General features: G+C 34.4%; 1 protein-coding gene across 4 annotated transcripts in view; it reads right to left on the bottom strand.

Annotated features, from left to right (window-relative positions):
* Window positions 1–21,940, bottom strand: part of Egfr (epidermal growth factor receptor) — a 518,593-nt gene that overhangs the window by 48,108 nt on the left and 448,545 nt on the right. For all 4 annotated transcript variants that reach the window (XM_081743731.1, XM_081743730.1, XM_081743733.1 and 1 more), the window contains 2 exons: window positions 6,938–7,273; window positions 654–982 (listed from right to left, as the gene is read on the bottom strand). In XM_081743731.1, coding sequence (XP_081599857.1) covers window positions 654–982; window positions 6,938–7,273 — 665 coding nt within the window. The remainder of the gene's footprint in view (window positions 1–653; window positions 983–6,937; window positions 7,274–21,940) is intronic.

Here is a 21,940-nt window from a genome sequence, read left to right as displayed (position 1 = left end):
GACGAAAGCTACAATAGAAATCATAGAAACAAGATGTAGAAAATGCTTGATCACGATTTGAATTTTGGAGGAAAAGAAATGACAACGGTTGCAGAAAGAAAATGACATCTTCGAAGTGTTAATTAATTTATGCGAGAGAGTATTGAGAGTCGAATTTTGTATAAAGATTGTCAACAATATCAAGTAATGATTTTCAAATTCGTTTAAAAAAAATTAACACAATATTTAACCTGCTCAATATGGCAAACAAAGTCACTCGTTACAGTTCAGAATTATTGTAATACGAGAAATATAAGTACTGTCAAGTCGTGCTCTATGATGAACTTTCGTGGAGGTAAAATGAAAATTATGATAAGGTTTTCAATGATTTTTGTTAAAATAGCTTAAAAATGTAACCATACAAAACAAACCTTATCACGAAAAGCATACAAATAATTTTGGAAGTACTTAATAATGAAGTAGATGAAAACTATAATTTTCAAAACATTTAGTGAGATTGGACAAAATGTAAAAATCTCAATCTCACATTTAACATTTATTTTCAAGGACTAGCAATGACTTTTTCCCTGGAAAATACTAAGTTAATTTGCCACGTTCTTAGCTACTAATTTATACGTGGCCACTTTCAAATATATAAGCATTCATAGACTTACCAAACAATCACTTTGTTTTGGTCCCGTACAACCTCCCGCACAAAACAGATGGCAGCACTCTCGTGGATTTGGACCGAAACACCTTCCTTGGTAACACTGAGGACTACAATTAACTTTCGAAAATTTTTGGCAGTTATGGGGGCCCTCACCCCAACATCCTGCCTCACAACTTTTATCACATGGGGGACACTCGCGCTCTGGGACTTCGTCAATCGTATATACATAAATATAACGTGCACTTGGTCCTGTAATAATTTCCGTCCAATTGATTGTCTTTACATGGCAGAGATTGAAGTTGTTGTACAGCCCGACGTTACCAGCAAGAATATCTGAAAATGCAAGAAAAGAAGGAACATTTAATATAAATCAATATATTTTACGAAATTTGCATGTAGAATTACTAGTAACTACGTAATCAGTAAAATTAACATAAAACATAAAAAAAATGTTCAATGCATTCAGTATACGGCTGTTGGTTGGTAGCAGCTAAGAAATTCTTGACGCAGGGTAACCAACTTAATGCTTTATACAACTGTATATTATGCTTTATTTTTCCTTACATTATGGTTTATTATGCTTTTTCCTAAATTATGCCTTAATATGCTGTTTCTTGAATTATACTTCATTTTTAAACATTTCTATTAAAAATGTATATGAAACTATTAATTTTCCCCACTAAAATTACATCAATAAATACTACATCATTTTGTGTAGTTTTCCTTAAACGATGTTTCCAAGAAAAAACATGTAGTTGCACAGTAGACTTCTCATATTTAATGAATTCAGAACAAAGAGTACAAAGTAGATTACCGCCTTATACTTTGGAATGGTCAATTGAGAATTCTCTTACTCTCTGAGATTACATAAACTCTTGATTTTGGCATCTTGGAATAAGCACAACCAGTCTTGCCTGCCTTATAACACAAAGTGAGGAAACAGAAAAAAAATCCTTAATTGGTAGTTGATTTCCATTGTTTGCAGCATTGATAACAGTCCTTGTTGATCATTTTTTCTTTGGCACAAAATATATTAACGTATTTTTCTTGATGAAATGAAATGAAATCTTCGAGTTTTACGTCCCACAGTTATGCTGGTTAGGCTAAAGGAGACGGTGATGATGAGACATGAATGAAATGGTGAAATGAAGTAAGTGGGAGGAAACAGGAGAACCCCGAGAAAACCCACGAGCACGGTGTTTGTCCACCACAAAGTTCACACGGCGCGAACTGGGGTCGAACCAGAGACCCCAAGCACCGAAGGTGAACGCTCTACCACTGAGCCACGGTTTTTCTTTGATGTACACATATACAGGTTCTGGAATAAAAAGCATTAAGCATTATGATTTATGCTTTATTTCTGTAAATTATGCTTTATTATGCTTATAAAATTAGCAAATTTGGATATGTAAAGTGGTCAACATCACAGATATGGTACCAACCATAGGTGGAAAATTCCTTTATGTTTTTACTGCTTTTTATGCTTTATGGTTGTCCTAATACAAGCTACGATAAAATTCTCTACAGCATTGAATTTCCGAGACAATTGTACATGAATCTGGTGTATCACTTGCACCTATTCCCATTTGAAAAACCGAAAGCTGAATCCAGTATGTTGGATACAAGATGGCGGCCGGGGTGGGTAACGTGTGTCAGAGGAGACTACTTACTCCAATTTATTTTGCATATGCCCACATTCATGCCCAGTTACACCTAAAGAAACTAAAAGCAATTGTTATAGTAGTGTATGTTCGACTTCGGGGTATATGAAGACCCATAAATATTCAAATTATCGGTATAGGCCGCTAAAAGTAGTAAAATACACGTTGGGCCGCGGAGAACGTTGTATTTGAATCAATTTTACACGAATCCGGAAGGGACACTTCGCGAAGAGAAGGAGAAAACAAGCCAGGCTAAAGAACTTTTAGGTTCTTCCATTATTTAGTTTCATAGGCAACTAACCAGCATTGAAAATTTAGGGACATTACCCACTTTGTCTTCCTAAGCTACGCCAAAGAATGCTTGCTTTTGTTTATGAGATGTTAAACAATGATCTCGTTAGCCATGGAATCCGTTGTTTGTTGAGTTTTATCGTCAAACTTTTCACTTGACATATGAATCCAAAATACCAAACTTCTTTCCGTAAGCATCTCTCTTACATATTTCTTTCTTTCTGAAGCAACAAATTGATGCAATCAAATCATGAAGGATATTTGTAATTGCTTGAAATGCTTACGTCGTCACTAGGGGCAGGAGTTTTTCGCAAGTTGCGAAATCGCGAAAATTTTCCTACAAAGCCGAGAGTTAGTTTTCCAACGAACTACGTCAGATTGCGTAAGGAAATAGGTATTTTGAAGTCGCGACGAAATGCGATAACTGACATTTTGAGAGAAATGTGCCGCAAAACGCAACAAATTGCGAATTTTTAAAAACGTCAATTTTAGCAGTTAAAATACAGAAATAAAAAGTACAATTTTCCAAAGGGGAGAAAAATTTAAACTTAAATAACTTGTGCCTATCGGCAATATGGCTTCCAATAATGAATACTGACTGTGAAAGGATTTTTATTTATTTTTTTATTTTTATTTTATTTATTTATTTATTTATTTTTATTTTTATATTTTAAATACAGCTTGGTAATCAATAATAGAAAGCTACAAATGAAGTAAGAAAATGTTGAAACATGGAACAAGCTGCACTTTTCATCAGAATAATAATTTGCAGACGAGATATACTAGAAGATACAGCACTAATGTATTGTATGCATGTGTTTTTACATGTATATATGTTTTCGGTGTATAACTAATACAATGTGTGGTGTTTTGTGATGTCAATTGTGACGATACTGTGCTAGTACATTTTAAGTTTTTGGACTTGTAAAAGAAGAAAGAAGTAATTTGTTGTTAGTAACTGCATAAAGAATAACTTCATTGTCCTACGTAGCATTATTGATTTATTGCTTATTATTTAAATTGGGCTTACATTACAATTTGTATAATTTATATTAGAGTTTGTAAAATAATTTACTTAGTGACAAAATTGTCCCTATGCATTTAGCATTTTGCCATTATATGTTCTGATGTTTTCTTGTGGATGTTTTTATTTATTTTGTTTCTTCTATTCTTATTTTTTTCTTCTATTGTTCATTTGTAGATATAATATTAATTTTGTAAGCCTGTTGTAACTGGGATAAAGTCCTGTAATAGGCAACAATAATAAATAAATAAATAAATAAAATGATAAATTTTATATCTCAAAATGCGACAAAATACGAAATTTTTAATTTCAAATGCGAAATATTTAATTTCAAATTGCGAAAAACTCCTGCCCCTAGTCATCACTTAATGATGTACACAAGTTATTTACATCGCTATTCGCTCGCGAGAAGAATGTACTGTATCAAAATTGTATTTATGTTGTTGATACTGCATGCGCATTCAGTTATGAAATGCTTTAAATACAGAAAAAAAATCTTCTTTGTTTCAGAATAATGAGTTATAAAACAAAATGGTACGTGTATTGTCTTGGGAAATCAGAAAGAATTCATATGCACAGTACGCGTTCGTTATTTCTGTCTTGGGATTTCTTTTTCTTGTAAATATTTACCCAGCAAATAACTTGAAATCTCGTACACGTCTTTCTTCCTAGGATCTTCGAGATTTTTTTTTTTTTTTTTTTTTTTTAATGTCGAGTCAAATATTTACTTACAGATTGGGCCAAAAGTCACGTTCATCTTCTCCTACCCATGAGTCCGTGTGACTTCAAATAAAATCCAGGAAAGCGTTAGAAAGACTCCAACTTAAAACTCAGCCACTAAGCCCATTCTTTTGAAGGAGTTCAGGTGAAATTAAATAGACACACATATGTAGTATAATATATAATAGGGCTAAAGCAGATAATTATCTTCATTACTGCATCAACATGGCTGTTTGTATTCACCCAAAAAGAAAATGAAGCAATGCTCATCATCATATGCCTGATAAAAATCTTTTCAACTTGTGGTGGAACCCTTCTTTCGATATGTGGCGAAAAATATAGGTCAAAGCATATCTAAACCTCAGAGTAAAACTCCTTGTAGTATACACAGTGACGCAACTAGGATAGTTGTTGCCCAGGGTAAGAACTCTCCTTATCCCCCCTCCCCCCTGATCAACCGAACCAAAACACTTTCCGACTACATCTGATATTGGCATCACATAGTAATTTCCCTATCCCTTTTTTTTTTTCTCTTCAAATGGTAAAGCTTGATTTCAAAGTTGCAGTAGACCTGCATAATTAAATTTTTAGTACAAGATAAAACACCAATCTAATTAGTATTTGATTGTCAAATAATCAGAGAGTAGCATGCTTGACATATTCTTATAGTCTTATCATAATAACTGTAAATCACAATGTTTTTGGAATTATACAGGGATGTGCATGTATGTAGAACGAATCAACAGTTTGTAGCTTTAGAATATCATATTTAATTATGACAATCAAGCAAGCTGTTGTCTCGAGTATTACACTCGGATATTTTGCAAATCTCTTATATTGATGTAAATTAAATAAAAACACAAAAAGCTGGAACTAAAGTTTAACTTTGAGGACTCTTTTGGCTACAAAGGTTTTTACAATGTTCTCAAAAGATAGCTTTGAAGCTAACTTATGTTCTATGAATATGATCCTAAGGTTTATGAGTCCTTGTTGTCCTGTTAAGTTTTGAGGTAATATTTTGGTTATCTTTATTTTGCTAGAAATCCTTTCCCTGCCTGATAGTGAAAATAAATATTTCCCAGTTTTGTGCCCCCAATCCGGCGCCCGGGGCACAAACCCGTTTGTCCCCTTAGTTACGTCACTGAATATAGAACAACTATCCCAACATGGACCACGATTCCTCAGTGGCAGTGCGTGGGGTCCCTCGTTCCATCCCAGCTCCCGCCACGTGGGTTTTATGGAAGACAAACACCGCGTGCGTGGATTTTATCGGGGTTCTACCGTTTCCTCTCATTTTCATCATTCCAGCATTTTTACTCATCTCATTATCACCATCTCCCTTCGTCCTGGTGCACAAACGTGGGACGTTAAACTATATATATATATATATATATATATATATATATATATATATATATATATATATAAAAAGTATAAGCAGTTCATTGCGCACAGATTGTGATTTCTATTCACTTAATAATAATACTAAATCCTGTTCGGCGTAAGCTCGAAACTGCGATAAACAAAGCCACGTGAAACTAAATCTCGCTGATTTGCTGTTGTCCTACCGACGTTTGCACTCCTCCGCAAAATAGTTCATATGATTTGATTATTGCTTCTACTATGAATCTCCACATGAAACTACTATATTATTATAAATGACAAAAATAGAATACGGATTATCTAATGTCACTGCAATCGAGTGTGGTTAATGAAACAATAGAAATAAACACTAAGCATGCGCAGTAATTATGGCGCCAATTCAACTGTGGAGCGTGTTCGACTTTTAAGTCTGAAAAATGTCTTACTTGAATCCCGGTTCAGCGTGTGTTGTGGTGAAACATCAAGGTAAACCTTTACTCACTAAGCAACAATTATTTACCAGCGAAATTCAAATATATATATATTTTTTAATCTTTGGAGTCTTTTTTCTTTCTTTTCTGCTGCTGCTGTAAGTATCTGGGCAACAAGAGACAGTATTGTCAAAATGCACGTGTATAATTTGCTCCTCCCCGTGGGGCGTGGGAGTGTTATATCCCTAGCCAATCGTATTTGTGACAAGCGAAAGGATACAAATACATATCGGAGTTTAGAGCTTACGCTGAACAGGGAATAAATAAAATGCCCACTATCCGTCTGCACAAATATCCACGGTGACTCAAATATGTATGCACTGTTTAATTGTGAATAACTCTCAAGTGAGTTGACAGAAACGCATCATTTTTTGTAGTGTTATAGTTTTCATAGTAATTGTCCAATACTACTCGTACAAGCTTTCCTAAAATATGAACAAATATGTAAATTGTTCCTAAAATGAGAGAAAATTAAGTTCCAAACACGATCATCCACGAGTCCTACGAAAAGCATCATACTAAAATAAATATTATACCTACCCTAACCTAATCTGACTTCCGTGAGCAAAATAGCGTAGCTTAGAGAAATACCAAGAAAAGAAATTTCTTCGATGCTTATAGTTTAATAAGCACGTTGTCGAAAGAATTTCTCTTGAAAGAATCTAAAACGAATGATCGCCATTGGAACTAGTGCAATGAAATGTTTACTAGTTAGAAAATTATATTGCCTAATACTTACCCCTGAGCGCTGGCATTTCGAGGTTGTACATGCTAGATAGTGTGACGAAGAGGGAAAATTCTTCTTCATGGATAGCTAATTTGAACAATGTCCTTCCTCTAATGATTTGCAGACTTGGTAAAACAATACTGTGCACATCCACATGCGAAATGAGAACATAGCCAGTAACTTCTCTAATGTGTTCGAGGAAACTTAAGTCTAAACTGTTGTTGCCTAGCCATGTTAGCTCCAAATTTCCGTCCACGTATGTACAATTGGTGTACCTATCTCGCAAGTTCCTGTAGTGATGGTCTCGATTTGATGGTACAGACATCCGACCATTCGTTCCGATGCATACTGAAAAAGAAAAAAAAAAAATGAAAATAAGCTCCTGTTTGACAATGAATGTTACTCAGTACCTTAAATTTAATAAATTAATGAATATGTTATAAATATTGTTTACTCTTTAGTCAAGAGCATCACAACGGAATTTTAGAGGTTGAGATTGAGAATAATCCAGCATAAAAAATATGGAAATTTTACAGATATAAAACAGGTACATCAAGGTATAGCAGCAACACACAACTTTTGAAAATATGTCGAATACTGGCGTCTCTGGCATGTAAAATTTAAGGGGGGGGGGGGCATTAAACAAGGTGATTTAAATGGTAGAACCTAGCCCAGCCTGTTTATTTATTACCTTCAATTCCATTTGTTACGTTGTGCTTACCTTCACGGACCCCGTGAGACATATCAAGAACTCTGTTATAATCGTTTCACAGTCTGAATATTATATTCCAAATAAATATAATAATAATTATTTATATGTTATTATGTCGTTTTTAAATAAAATAAAATAAAATAAGAATAGAATATTGAATATTTTGTACTTCAAAATACTGGGGGACGCGTCCCCCTCGTCCCATACGCCAGAGACGCTCATGATGTCGAATGATTAATTAATACAAAGATTTCAAGCCATACCACATTAAGTTTTAAGCTAACTGTATAAGTAAGTCATACGTTACAACTTTTAATACTGACAGCACAACATTGCTGCACGTCTTGCAAATAAGAACAGAAATAAAATACTGAACAGCTGAAAAAGACTGTACTATTCATAGAAATAAATACTTTACATGTAAAGTATTTTTATGAATACTACAGTCTTGTTTAAACTTTTAATATTTTTTTTAACTACAATTGCTGTGGTTTGGGCACGTACTTCCGTCATTATTATTCTTTATCCCACATTTCGGCATGCTGAAAATTAGAAAATCCAGCATCAAAATGTGGTTGATAGACGCGGCTAGTAATTAAATGTCGACTGAAAGTAGGAAATTCAAAACTGTTATTATTCAGTTCAAAATCTCTTGTCGCGAATTCTGTCCAGAAATTTGAAGCTTAAATATATATATATATATATATATATATATATATATATAAACGATAATCATGCTTATTGTACTATATGGTTGGGAAGCATGATCGTCGCTTACTCTGAGGGAAGAACATAGGCTGAAAGTATTTAAGAATAAAATCCTGAGATAAATGTTTGAGCCCAAGAGGAAGGGAAATGGAGAATGGCAGAAACTTCATTATGAGAAACTGCATATTTTTTATACCGTTTAACCATTTTTAGGGTCATCAAATCTAGGAGGCTCAGGTGGGCAATTTTGTGTAGCCAGAACGGAATAAAGTAGGAACGTTTTCAAGGTTTTAACTGGAAATCCAATCGGAAAAAGGACCATCAGGAAGACCTAGGCGCATATGGGAGGACAATATTAACAGAAATAGGAATACAAATTAGAAAATGGATACAGTTGGCTAAGGACAGAAGTCAATTTAGAGCTTTTGTGAACGCGATGTTGAACTGGCGGGTTCCGTAGGCCATACAGTTAGATGCGGCTAGTTTTCGCTATACCTAATAATTACATGAATTTAGGTGTGACTGGAATTAACAATTGCCATGTTACACTAATGTCTCAGTAGCATCAATTCTCAATGAAAATGGGGCAACAAGGAAGACGAAAGTAATGGTGGCTAAAATATCACTGATTCGCACCATGTTGACTGAAGATTCGATTTATTTTTTCACGTTGACACTGTTGATTTCATGAATCAAAAACGAAATATACGAAAGACTATAAATCACACACAGCCTGCTGATTTACAAAGGTATAAATTGATAGCGAAACCTGTCAATGACACTGCCTATGAATAATTCCTTTGTTTTCTTTCCTATAAGTACTTGGTCTGATATGATTATCTTGAGTTGAAGCGCGTATTCCTCAAATATTAGCATGCGTATTGCTAACAAAAGTATCACTAGGTCTCCTCTCTAAGCACATTGTGTTCAATTCGATATAACACTCCAGACGTGCTCCATGATTTACGTAGACATGTCGTTGTATTCTTGACTTTTGGCAGTGAGAAATGATGTGTGCTGCGTGCACCGGTGAGGTCCTACGTGATCTGACATTAGATGACGCTGAGATCGTGACGGACGAAGCAAAGTCCCGCGGACCATGTTTCGTACTAATACTACTTCAAAAAGGAACTAGCCGCATTTTTTTTTTACGTGGACAATTAATGTCTGCAGCTTATTTATAAATGAATGTCATTCTATGGCAAGTAATTTTTTGACGTTGTAGAAGTTGTAATTCACTGGATTCATTTCATTTTCATGAGAAAATTTTTATCTAACAATAATCATTAAACAACGTCCTGTTCGCTTAGTAATCGTTTTTAATTTAGAATTTAATTATGTACAGCAAGTTTTCCATTTCTGAAAGTAACATGAAAAATATCAACATGCACGGCACATAGTTTAGAGAAAGAACGTAATCCACAACTGACATTTACATGTTGAAATTTCCATACGCAAAGCTTAATATTTGATCATCCAAACAGAAAGAAAAAATAACTAAAAATCCTTCACATACAAACATTATTTATGCTACATCCTCACAAAAGCTAGTAAAACTAGTAATTGTTCACCCATAAAATTCACTAATGGTTCTAAATTCTAAAGTTCGGCTGTTAGTGGAATACGAAATTTGTTATATTTAATACTTCGAATAATAATGATAAAAAAGTCCAGTTTAAGTGCATGTAGGAAACTTTATAGTTAGCAATTATCTAAAGCACGCTAGCTACTTAATAGCGTTAATAAAGAGGAAAGGTTGGTATGAAGCATAAGCTGACCTGTTAATCCATATATTATATATATATGAATGTGACTCTTTGTGACTTAATAATTCTTGAACCACCCAACCAATCTCGATCAAATTTTCAACATAGATGAGGTATGGCTTTTAGCATTTCACTTTGACGATCCAACTTAGGGGAGGAGGGAGATATAATCGCAAATTACCAATATTACTGTCGAATCCATAGTTTTGTGGTCTCTGAGATGAACAGTGACACTTTCGATACGGTTTAAATCCAAATTCAGCCCAACAACTTGGAGGAGGAGTGAGATACATAAAAATGATCGAAAATGGCCGATATTAGGTCGAATCCATAGTTTTCAGGGTCACTGAGACGAACAGTGACAATTCCGTTGCCGTTGAGCAGAAAATGCTCAATTCCCATAGCCCATTAATTTCTACCTTAAGGAATCTAAAGATTCAACGCTGCAGAAGCAAAAGTGCTAGTGAATTCAATCTTACGTCAATCCAACACAAACACGACTTCTACAAAATATTATGTATATGCAAGGAGACACAGTAGGTCTAGTGGTTAAAGCGTTAGATTTTCGGCCGACGCTTCCCAATTTTTGACGTCCACCAAGCGTTGTGAGGCAAACTGAGGAGTCACATGAATAGAACGTGACGGAAACTAGGTCTAGAAATCTCTTTATGCGTCCGTTACAGGCAAAGTGTTCGTCGCTAGGCTGAGTGTACTTCAGCCGTTCGCTAACAGGTAACGTTAAAGTTCCTCAGCCCCACAAAGGACTGTTACACAAAGTGGTTGGTTTACATACAAATGCAAGAATATAGTCAATGGCCTTTGGGGACAAAAATGAGTTTAGACTATATTTACATAATGGATTTATGAACTTCTTGAACCTTGAGAAACGCCATTTGGGACAATAGCAGATCCTATTTTCTTAATTTCTGAAAAACGTTTCAGTTAGGTATCTCCGAAATCCCCAATATTGTAGGTGCTCCAATAGCTTCCTCAAATATGACCATAAACTTGTGAAACAAATTGTTGAATTAAACTTTGCACTTGGAGAAACAGGTCAATTTTGAATTCAACGTGGAATTTTCTTCTTTTCCTTATTTTTAAGATTGTTTCCGAAAGAAATTCCTCTCCCTAGGTGACCTCTATTTTATAGTCGTACTGACTCCTGTTTCTATTTGATATAGAGCGTGTGCATCTATTTGCTAAACGATTAAATCGTACGCCGTTAACTGGAGAATGCACTTCCCAAATAAGATTCTGACCTTTGTATATTTTTATTGATTATTTCTTGAAGTACAGACAACAAAACACAGTCCATTTGATCAAACTTTGAACTCGAAGTACGTGTCTTGATAGGAACTAACTTGCCTTCTAAAACAACAGACCTGTTTCTATGAGACAGAATGATGAATGTTTGAACACATTCAATGCAGTTATGTTGTAAAATGTACCTATGATGCATTTCAAGGAATACATATACACACAACTAGAAAATGCCCGACGTGTAAGGGTGGGCAATATTTTGCGTTATACTTTCTGTGTCTTTCATGTAGAATTTCTCTGGACTCAAAGTCTTGTACGAAATTCATATGACGATTTCAATGAAGCCCAGTTCTCTTTTCTTTCCTTCTAGGTCCAATATCGAAAGCAAAAACAAAAAACACTGAAACATGTGTTTAATTATTTTAAAAGTCTAAATATTGAATTTGATGTCTATAAACTTGAGGAATTTTCAAATATGAACATATTATTATAATGATTACAACCCTGAGCTCCCTTATGGGTAAGCGGTTAGCGAACGCGCACTTGACGTGAGAGACCCGCGTTCGATTTCCGGTGGGAGCTCATATGGCTGGGATCCCACGTTAGGCTATAACCGCTTCCACATTAAATTTTGACCCCTTTTTTTCATTCTTAAACTACTAAAAGCACTGAAACACGTCTTTATTTATTTCAAATGAAAAGCCTAAATACCAAATTGCGTGTCTTTAACCCTTATCCGGGCAAGACATTTTTGTAACGTAAACGGGCAACCGGGGCCTGTGAGGCCCAGTATATGTTTTAAGTGCAGAATACACAAAATCAATGCCTATTGTCACTTACTGTTCAGACTAGTCTAGAATGTACCGGTATATATTTTTGTCAAGTAGCGAAACTTCATGTCACGCTTTTGCAAGCCGACCAAGCAGAATAGCAAATCCGGTCCAGACATTTTTGTAACGTAAACGGGCAACGGGGCCTGTCAGGCCCAGTATATATTTTAAGTGCAGAACACTCAAAATTCAATGTCTGTTGCCGCATACTGTTCCGACTAAAGGTTACAATAGTCACGTGTTCAATATATAATTATGTGACAATTTGATCTAATATTTGACAGGAATTTCACTAAAGTTATATGGGGCCTCCTAGGCCCCGGTTGCCCGGTTACGTCAGGAAAAGATTTTCAAATTAAAAAAAAAAAAAAAAAAAAAAAAAAAAAAAAAAAAAGCTTTACCAACTCGATATGTTCATGATTTTAACTTCGACGAAAGGTAGAAATATGTATGGTTATTGAGAAATTTTAGAAAAATGAAGCTACTGGGCCTGGGAGGCCCCGGTTGCCCGGATAAGGGTTAACCTTAATTTGAGATATGGACATGAAAGCATTGTTTAACGACAAGTATACGGCGTACAAAAACGGAGATACTTGATCACTCTCCATCTACCTCTAACAATTAGTGTGCAAGTACTGGAGCATTCTTAAACACGGATATTTAGGTAACTCACATACTAGTTCCTCAGTGATGTATTTACCCGACTACGATAGGTCCCGTAGTAGTGGAACTATGATCATTTCAAGTTAACTTACTTCATGTTTTCGGCAGCCTATAACTCCGCAACTATCCACTTTTGAGCACAGGTTCATATGAACTTTTTTTCTTATTTTCATGTGAGAAATCTGTTCCCACATTTTTGTAACACCCTGTATAATTCATGTATTGAATAAAAAAAAACTGTATGGTCCTATATACCAAAATTTAAAGAGACTAATAAAGAATCTCGTTATATTATGTTAAATAAAATGAATTGTTTACTAATGTTTCAACCTCGTTAACTTGACATTAACAACAGTCATTAGATTAATGAAGCAGCTACTAGCTGCCCAACTGGTTGTAATTATTGCAGTAATTTAAATATTTATGTCACTGTCGTAATTATTTATTTACTTTAGAATAATCTTGATTGATTATATTGGCATGTCAAAAATCCTTCACTTTTTTTTTTTTTAAATACGTATTCATGGTTTCTTAGTAACAGGTATATATTGTGAACTGTTTAGTTTTTTTTTTTTTTTTAATTATTATTATCTTCATTTCTTAATCCAGTGTCCTTCATTCTGATAGAGTCCCTGCCTTTGCTACTGGAACAGCGCCAATGAAAGCTTGTATATAATTACAGATGCTATAAATCTATGCACAGAATATTCCTTGACTAATACTTCGTAAGGGTAATCCGTATTAAATTTAGAGAGAAAAATGATAATGATCTGGTAACACTTGACGTCAAACCGAATAAAGACATATCCAAACAGGGAAGCTAAGGACAACACTCAATAATTATCATCCAGTGAGAGCAAGTGAAGGTTCTAAGTAAACGTAGGCGATATATTAAAGTGGCATATAACATCTTGGAAGTGAAAGGCATTGTAGTTGTTCATTAATTCAGGCGGAGTGTAATGGCTTCGTTTTTTATTCAGTTTCTTAGGCTGAGGATGTAGGTCATTTCCTCTCAGAGCAGAAAATGCAGAATCATACACTATATTTAGTGAGTATTTGCTAAATGAATTTTAAGTGTAAAAAACTGCAAGAGAGAAAGTTGCACTTCGAAAGAGGATGCTGTTTTATTTGCGCTAGCTTCGTGATTTTTTTAAAACGACAATTGCTTGACAACAGCATTGAGAATAAAAAATTTCAGTAACAGGCCTTATTGACACCCACTTTATATTAAAGGATTTATATTTTGTACCCATGTTCTCAACCTGGGATTACTCAATACCTGTCACATGTCTTCAGTATTCTTTCGAAATACATTTCACAGGCAGAAGTAGCCATTTTCAGAGATTCATTATGTCCATTGGGCGGATGTCAAAAGCAAGCCCAACCGTACCTGCTCCCAATGTTGTAAGATTGGGCTACGGAATAGTGGATTGGGCTATTTTTAAGTGGCCTCGCTACCAAAATTTCAAATTGGGCAACACGCTACTTTTTGGGCTACTATCAATTATCTGCACGCTATAGCTCCTAAGAATGAGCTACTTATATATACTATGAAATCACGAATTATAAGTTTTGATTGTTGAGTAATCTATTCAAAATGAACAATAGTTTTTACTAAAACTAACATGTTCCATACTAGTTTAATTCTTGTTTTAGTACTTTTAAATCTCCAGATCTGACAACACTAGAGCGCCGTTGCAGTATCAATGACCGTGTTGCTGTATCAGTTAATGCCAGGACCTAATAGTCATGGAGAGCTGTGTAAAAATGAACATCGCAAATTTAATTGTGTTCCTGCATTGTCCATATTAACATAACGCGTGTGGAATTATAATAAAACTTCGAAAATTCATGGCTCCCAGATAAAGAATTTAGCAAATGAATTAAAGAAATAGTGAATAAACATACTGTAAACGTTTTAAAGTGTAATTTAGAGCCCACAAAACTGACTAAAGCAAACATGTATCCTAAAACATCAGGAAAACTGCCCATTTTTACTATTATCACCTGTCCAGTTCATTGCACATTGCAGTTCTACTGCAGCTGATGCAATATAGTGTTTGCCCTAACACAACACCGCCAACAATCCCAAACTGCGTTCGCCGCCTGACCATTGCCAACTCAGACATCTGACGTCTTACATCTGACATTATGTTTGGGCTACAAACAGTTCAATTCCGCTACTTTTGGAGCACAACTTCGCTACTTCTTCAGATCTGGCAACTCTGCGTGCTCCCTTCCAAATACTACATGTATCAACACAAGGTCTCTATACCAGAAATAGGCGAAACAAAAAAAAATGTATCAGATTTTAGTTAGGATAATTTTGGCTCGTTAGTCTAAATCTAAAGAAACTTGATTGAAACATCTGAGACTACGAATTTACATGATTAAGTAATAATAAAATAGCTATTTATTTAATTTTCCTTTCACAAAACCAAATTGTAACGAAAAGTTTATTTCAAACAAGAAAAGTGTAAACAAACTTAAAAGATTAATAGTTCTTGGTAATCTGTAATCATGAAATATTTTACAGAATTTAGAGCTAAGTATTCAAATTAATTGGAATTATCTAGATTGCTTTACTTATTTATTATATCTATTATTGTCACAAAAGTCAAGGTGATAAACAGGTTCTAATTTCTTTCTTATAGAAATATCACACAGAAAATTCAAGTTCGTTTCCAAATTCTTGATAAAACAGTTAGTCAGAAAATCGAGTAGCTGGCAAACTTTAATGGTAGGTTTCATAAAAAATTGTAATGAAGAAAAATATAATTTAAAATGGCCTAAAAAGCAACAATAAGTCATAATATGGTGAATTCACTTTAATTTATCTTCTTAAGTCTACCAAATCCGGTTTTTCCTTTTATCAACACAAGCCAATATTGCACACCTGAGACTGCAAGATATTAATCACCTAGAGACACGAAAAACACACACAATTCTTTAAATTTTAATAATAAGTAAACTTTGCACCTGTTTCAGTCACATTTTGTGACTTTTATATCTTTTATATAGTACAAATACTTTTCTCTCTCTCTCTCATTTGCTTGAAATATTTTCAAATCTTGTACAAACGCGACACAAGATGTCTTTCTTTAAGTTCTATGGTCTTTAGCATCTGTCATGGTCTTGTTCTTAAGAACACAGTATTTACACTGACCAAGCTGGATTTTGATTCAAGTAGTCTTAAATGCTCAAGCAACATGAATAAAGCCCTACTGGAGGTTGTAGTACCTTTGAAGACAAGTCTGTAACTTTTTCTCATGGTTTATTTAACCGCTTTTTTCTTTTCAAAAATGACAGAAGTAGAAAAGAGTGTACTGCAATTAAAATATTCATAAAAAAAATAATCTCTACAGCACACCTGGTTCTTCCACTCCTTCTTGGTCGATTCCCTTGTTGACTTTACCCCGTACTTCATGAGTTATTCCGGAACAAATAACTTAATTGTGCCACTTGTAATGTTTTCGTATGGTGTGCTTTTCATGAACTATGTTAAATCAAAGCAAGAAAATGTAAACAAAAGAATGGTTAGTAATAATTCGTGACTTTACCCTTATGAGTAGACATATCTATGTATCTTTCTCTCCCCTTTTAAGCTAAAATTTTGAAATTGTCACGCTCAAATAAAAACTGTTCCACTTGATGGAGAGGTTTTTTTTTTATATTAAAAAAAACTGCACTGTCATCAGTGTTCTAGAAAAAAGGTAAAAGCTGTAAGAAAATATTATATTTTTCTCATAATGAATATAAAATATCATTTCTGTTGAAATGATTGCGCAACTTAGTTAAATGTATTTTGTGTGTGTATAATGTTGAATTTCTAAAATTTTGATAAAACATTGTCATTTCAAACAAAGACGCTTTGTGTTTTCTCGTGACAGTACCACAAAAGCTTTTACTCATCATGATGCTGCGTTTAATGCATTGTGTTTTTGTTAAGGTTTTGCAAAAATCCTACTTAAGACACGACAATGAAAATAGAATCTTATTTCTAAACGAAAAAAAAAAAAACATTTTTTTTTTGTCACTCGAAATAGTATTATTATTAGTGAGTAACGTATCATATCTACATATGATGCCAACTTACCATGACCATGTGACTGATGTTCAGGTTTGAAAGATGGTCAACATATTTAACTGTGTTTGGTTATACGATTTGGGTTCTTATACCGGGTGTTTCAAAACAACACCGACAACGTTCGGGAGGTGATTCCTGACATCAAGATAAGACAAAAAGTATAGACCAACCTGGGTGCACAAATGCTTCCTTTCGGAGTTATAGGCTGCCGAAAACAAAAAAAAATAAATTTTAAAAGTCCATAGCTCCAAAACTATGGGACCTACCGTAATCAGATCAAGACTTCACCAAGGAACTAATATGTGGGCTATCCAAAAATACATGTTTCAGAATCCTAAGGCACTCACACAAGAATTTTGGAGAGAAAGTTTGGCTACGGTCTTATAATTTGACGAACTCTCGAACTAGTTCTATAAAAATTGTTACGGAAATACCGCAGGATTCTGAAACTTGTATATATGGATAGGGCACATACTAGTTCCTAAATAAAGTCTTGATCCGACTACGGTAGGTCGCATAGTTTCGGAGCTATGGATCTTTAAAGTTCAGTTTTTCATGTTTTCGACAGCCTGTAACTCCGAAAGGAAGTATTTATGCACCCAGGTTGGTCTATACTTTTCGTCTTATCTTGGTGTCAGGAATCACCCCCCAAGCGTTGTCAGTGTTGTTTTGAAACACCCTGTATATTTGTTTGTTTGGAGTTTCAGCATCAAGGATACATGATACGTGGACCTACAGTTTAAGATGGGTTCCAAAATTTAAGTATTCCTACCGAAAATATATCTAAAGGAAAAACATGCATTATTTCTTAGTTATTTACTAATACAAATAGTTTTGTACACAGAGTTTATACATTTCTAATAATTCTGTTTTTCTATTCCATATAAAGAAGTAGTAACTACTGCGTACCCAGAAATTAATATATATAATTTTTTTCCTTTAATATAAGCTTTTTATGGAAAATTGTCAACTCAAAATTAAACGCTGCTGTGTTATTCTTACATATTAATAGTTGAAATGCAGGTTTCTCGCATATGTACACATTTATAATCTGGTTTTCCAGATTATACTGAGATGGGAAGACATCCCTAGCATTCCCTACGTAGCCCTGTTCCTCTCACACGTTGAATATAAATGACAACGACAAATTGTCCTTGTACTAAGATTGCAAATGGTCGTACTTAATAGAAGATTGTATATACTGTCAAATACTTTCATACTAAATATGTGTACAAGTACTAGACCACGAATACCATTGTGTATATTAATAACATTACAAAGGAGAATACATAATGTAAAGTTGAAGAAATATTTTTATTTTATTAGAAGTTTTATTTGATTTTATTTTATTTTGAAATGACTGGGTTTGGTTTCTAATGCCGGTCTAGTAATGGTGCAGCACCCATGCTGTGATAAAAACAGCAATTTGGGCCCTCGGTAAGCATTAATAAGTGTCGACCTCCGTGTAACCTCTTACAGAACATTTAGTCATAAACTGTGATTTATTGTCGGTTGTTAGACCAGAAAAAAATGGCAAAAGAAGCAACAAAACGGAAGAGACAATGCAAAACTACTTTTGCGAATTCATAACCCATAAAAACTGCGCTTCTTATGGCTTAAGTAATTTTTTTCATTTTTTTTTTTCCTCCCTTCAAAGATGTAATTTCGAGACTTTCCAATTTCTACATGGTAAAATAAAACAGAATACATTCTTCGAAGTACACTAAGCATCAACATTTGTCATATAGTCTAATTTTAGTGTTCAGTTTTAATGGTAGTATATGCAGGGGCGGCGATTAGGGGTGCAAGAGGGGGCAATTGCTCCCACTTGTTTGAAGTGACTCCTTAATGTATATAGTTTCATTTGGAAATGTACAATTTTTCTATGTATTACGGGCTAATAGAGAAAATGGTGCCATATAATATTTGCCGTTGCGTGAGTATGTATTGAGTATTTGTCTTCCTGTGGAGTTAAGAAAGCTACAGAAATTGCGTTTAAGATTGCAATTCAAAGGAATTAATATTGCAATTGTGCATTTCTTAAATGTCGTAGCGTATGTCTTGTAGTATTTACTATCTTTCATTTTCTAAAAGTAATAACATACATTGAATGGCATGTGTGGAATTAAAAATATAAGTTGTTCATTAATCCTCAGTTTCAATATAACTTCTACAAAAAGCCTCAATATTCATTACTATGATTAATATTATCCTTTCTATTTATTTGTTTTGAAAATTTGTTATTAAATAATCTGATCACACAATTTTCCAGACAGAATTTTAAGATGCTCATGAGCAAGGAATCAAATCTCTTCTTACACTTTCGTTGTTTAAGAGTACAAAGGGCTAGTACGTACTTGCGTTGCTCTTGTCAATTTGCTTAATAAAATATGAAACACGATACACGGTATTTTAACTAAAAATATAGTATCCTATTAGTTATACAACCTTTCGTCAAACAAAGTGTTAGAAACAACCAGGAAAAGTAACGCTGATATACAAATATTCAGATCATGTCTTTCCCCCTACTTTTAACGTTCAATCGGCGCCACTGAATATATGTATTAATAAACACAAGAATTCCGTATTATGGATAATGACGATCATTGAATTATCGATAACCTATTCGATTGACTGTATGTTGGTTCATAAGAATAAACAAGAATGTAAATCTCTGCCCGGAAACAACTGAGAAATATTGTGAACTAGATTGATTGTTAAGAAACTAAATCTGAACGTGGATTTGGCAACACACGCTTTAAAGGCACAAGTAATATGAGCCTTTATGGAAAACTTAAGTAACGCTGGAATTTAGCTGTTTCTAAAATACTGTATTTGTAATCTAGCATTAGATGGCTTCCTTAAGTGATGATGACTTTGGTAAGAAAAAAAAATGAAATGAAATCTTTGAGTTTTACGTCCCACGATTATGCCGGTTAGGCTAAAGGAGACGGTGATAATGAGTAATGAATGAAATGGTGGAATGAAGAAAGTGGGAGGAAACGGGAAAACCCCGAGAAAACCCACGCACACGGTGTTTGTCCACCACAAAGTCCACTTGGTGGGAGCTGGGATCGAATCCTGGATCCCAAGCACCAGAGGTGAACGCTCTAAACTTTGGTAAGAGTCGAAAGCTCCATGGCAAATATTTTTTTTTTCAAAATACGGTTGAATTTCCGCGAAGACGTCCATTTAGTCGCAGAAACACAAATTCCTTCATTGAATCCCTTCGTGCTAAACTATACGCAGAAACTGAATACAGCATCAGAAACTAGATGAAAAAGAAAAACGACTGCATATATTAAGCTAGAAGGAAAACGAAAAGTATCTAAGGTAGGCAAAATTCAAAAAAAAAAAAAAAAAAAAAAAAAATGTTATGTTTCGAGTTTTCAAACTCTATAGATCGCAAGAAGCACGGTAGGTCAGTGGTGGAGCGCTCATGTGCGAGGAATCTCAGACAATGTGAGCTTTGGTAGACAATATTGTGTACGTGGGTTTCTTCGAAGTTCTCTCGTTTCCTCCGACATTCACATTCCACCAATTCATTCATAATAAATCATTTTCATTAATTATCCACTTCCTTTAGTCTAAAGGACATAATGTGGGATATAAAATTGAAAGTTTTTTCAACACATCGTTTTTTTCAAGTGTATATCCCTTTAAGGATTTACACAACTTTTGTTACCGTTGAGTAGTGTTGTCTTTGACCGCTTATTTAGGTCTTATAATAGGCATTTAAGCCGTTTTTTATTGGTCAAGTCAATCTTGGACCAAAGGACACTCCAGGTACGTTTTGTAACTGGATGGTCAACTTGGTAGCGCCAAGTGAGGACAGAGGTGCGTCACATTGTTTTTTTTTCTTTTTCTAAGGTGAATTTTAAAAAAATACGCCCTTAGTTTTCAAGATATCAGATTGAAATTTTGCATAGTGATTGTGTACATAGCTACGTATTTTTCAAGAGAGTCTCAAACCCCTACGTGAACCCAGGTCCGGGCCAGAGGGGCGCTAAATTTAAAAAAAAAATCAAAAACTCCCGGTTTCCCCCGATTTTTCCAGTTCTTAGTGTATAATACGGACAAGAAATTGGTACTGTGGGAAAGGATGATCTATTCTGAACAAAACGAGGTATGAACCATGATTCTACAATAAATAGTACGGAAGCAGTAGCCTCACCTCAAATTTACCTCAAAAAGTGAAAATCCTAACAGGGATATTCATACACACAAATTCCATAATATACCTTAACGGAATTGAACTCGTGTCTTCTTATTTTGTACTCACTGTTCTAAGTTTTTTTACGCTTGTGACCTTATTGCAGTAAAATAATCGAAGAAAAATACGTGGGTATTGCACATCTTGTGCTGAAACTGGTAAGGACAAATCTGTAAGACCTTGTAAATTGGCGCCTGTATGTCGCTCCTCCCTTAGAAGTCTTTCGTTTCAAGTATAAGAAAGAAGAGAGAGGGGAAAAAACTAAATTATTGTAAACTGGTTTCGCTACTCAAAGGACAATTGACGTGAACTCCCCGTTATTCTAGTTTTTGATATCATACAACTTCCTGTGACGTTTCAAATAATTGAACTTAAATGACACACATTTCATGTTTGTATCCTGCAGTTAATTCTAAAAAAATCTGAAACAAAATTCGTAACACTTTTGGATACATTTGTAATAGATGGAAGTTTCGAACAAAAAGTGATATACATTAGATGCAGAATAAAACCTGATAAGTTAACCATTTCTGTAACTTAGTCGTATAATTGCGGATAACTGTACGTGTGTTATTACTACTTCTCGAGTTAGCTATTTGTCTATTTTTGTTTTCTTTTGAATCAAAAGATCGAATATATTTTAATCAAAAATTTTCTTGTATGTCTTATATCTGAAGAACTGCATACAGTATAGCCAAACCCAACTATCACTTGACTCAGTATAATGTGCTTATTCCGTAGAAAATACAAAAACTTGATTTAAGGACCGTTCAAAA

The sequence above is a fragment of the Thermobia domestica genome, chromosome 17, assembly GCF_964235325.1.
Source record: "Thermobia domestica chromosome 17, izTheDome1.hap1.1, whole genome shotgun sequence".
NCBI lineage: Eukaryota > Metazoa > Arthropoda > Insecta > Zygentoma > Lepismatidae > Thermobia > Thermobia domestica.
The sequence above is the reverse complement of the archived record's forward strand: the minus strand, read 5'-3'. Positions and strand labels throughout refer to the sequence as shown.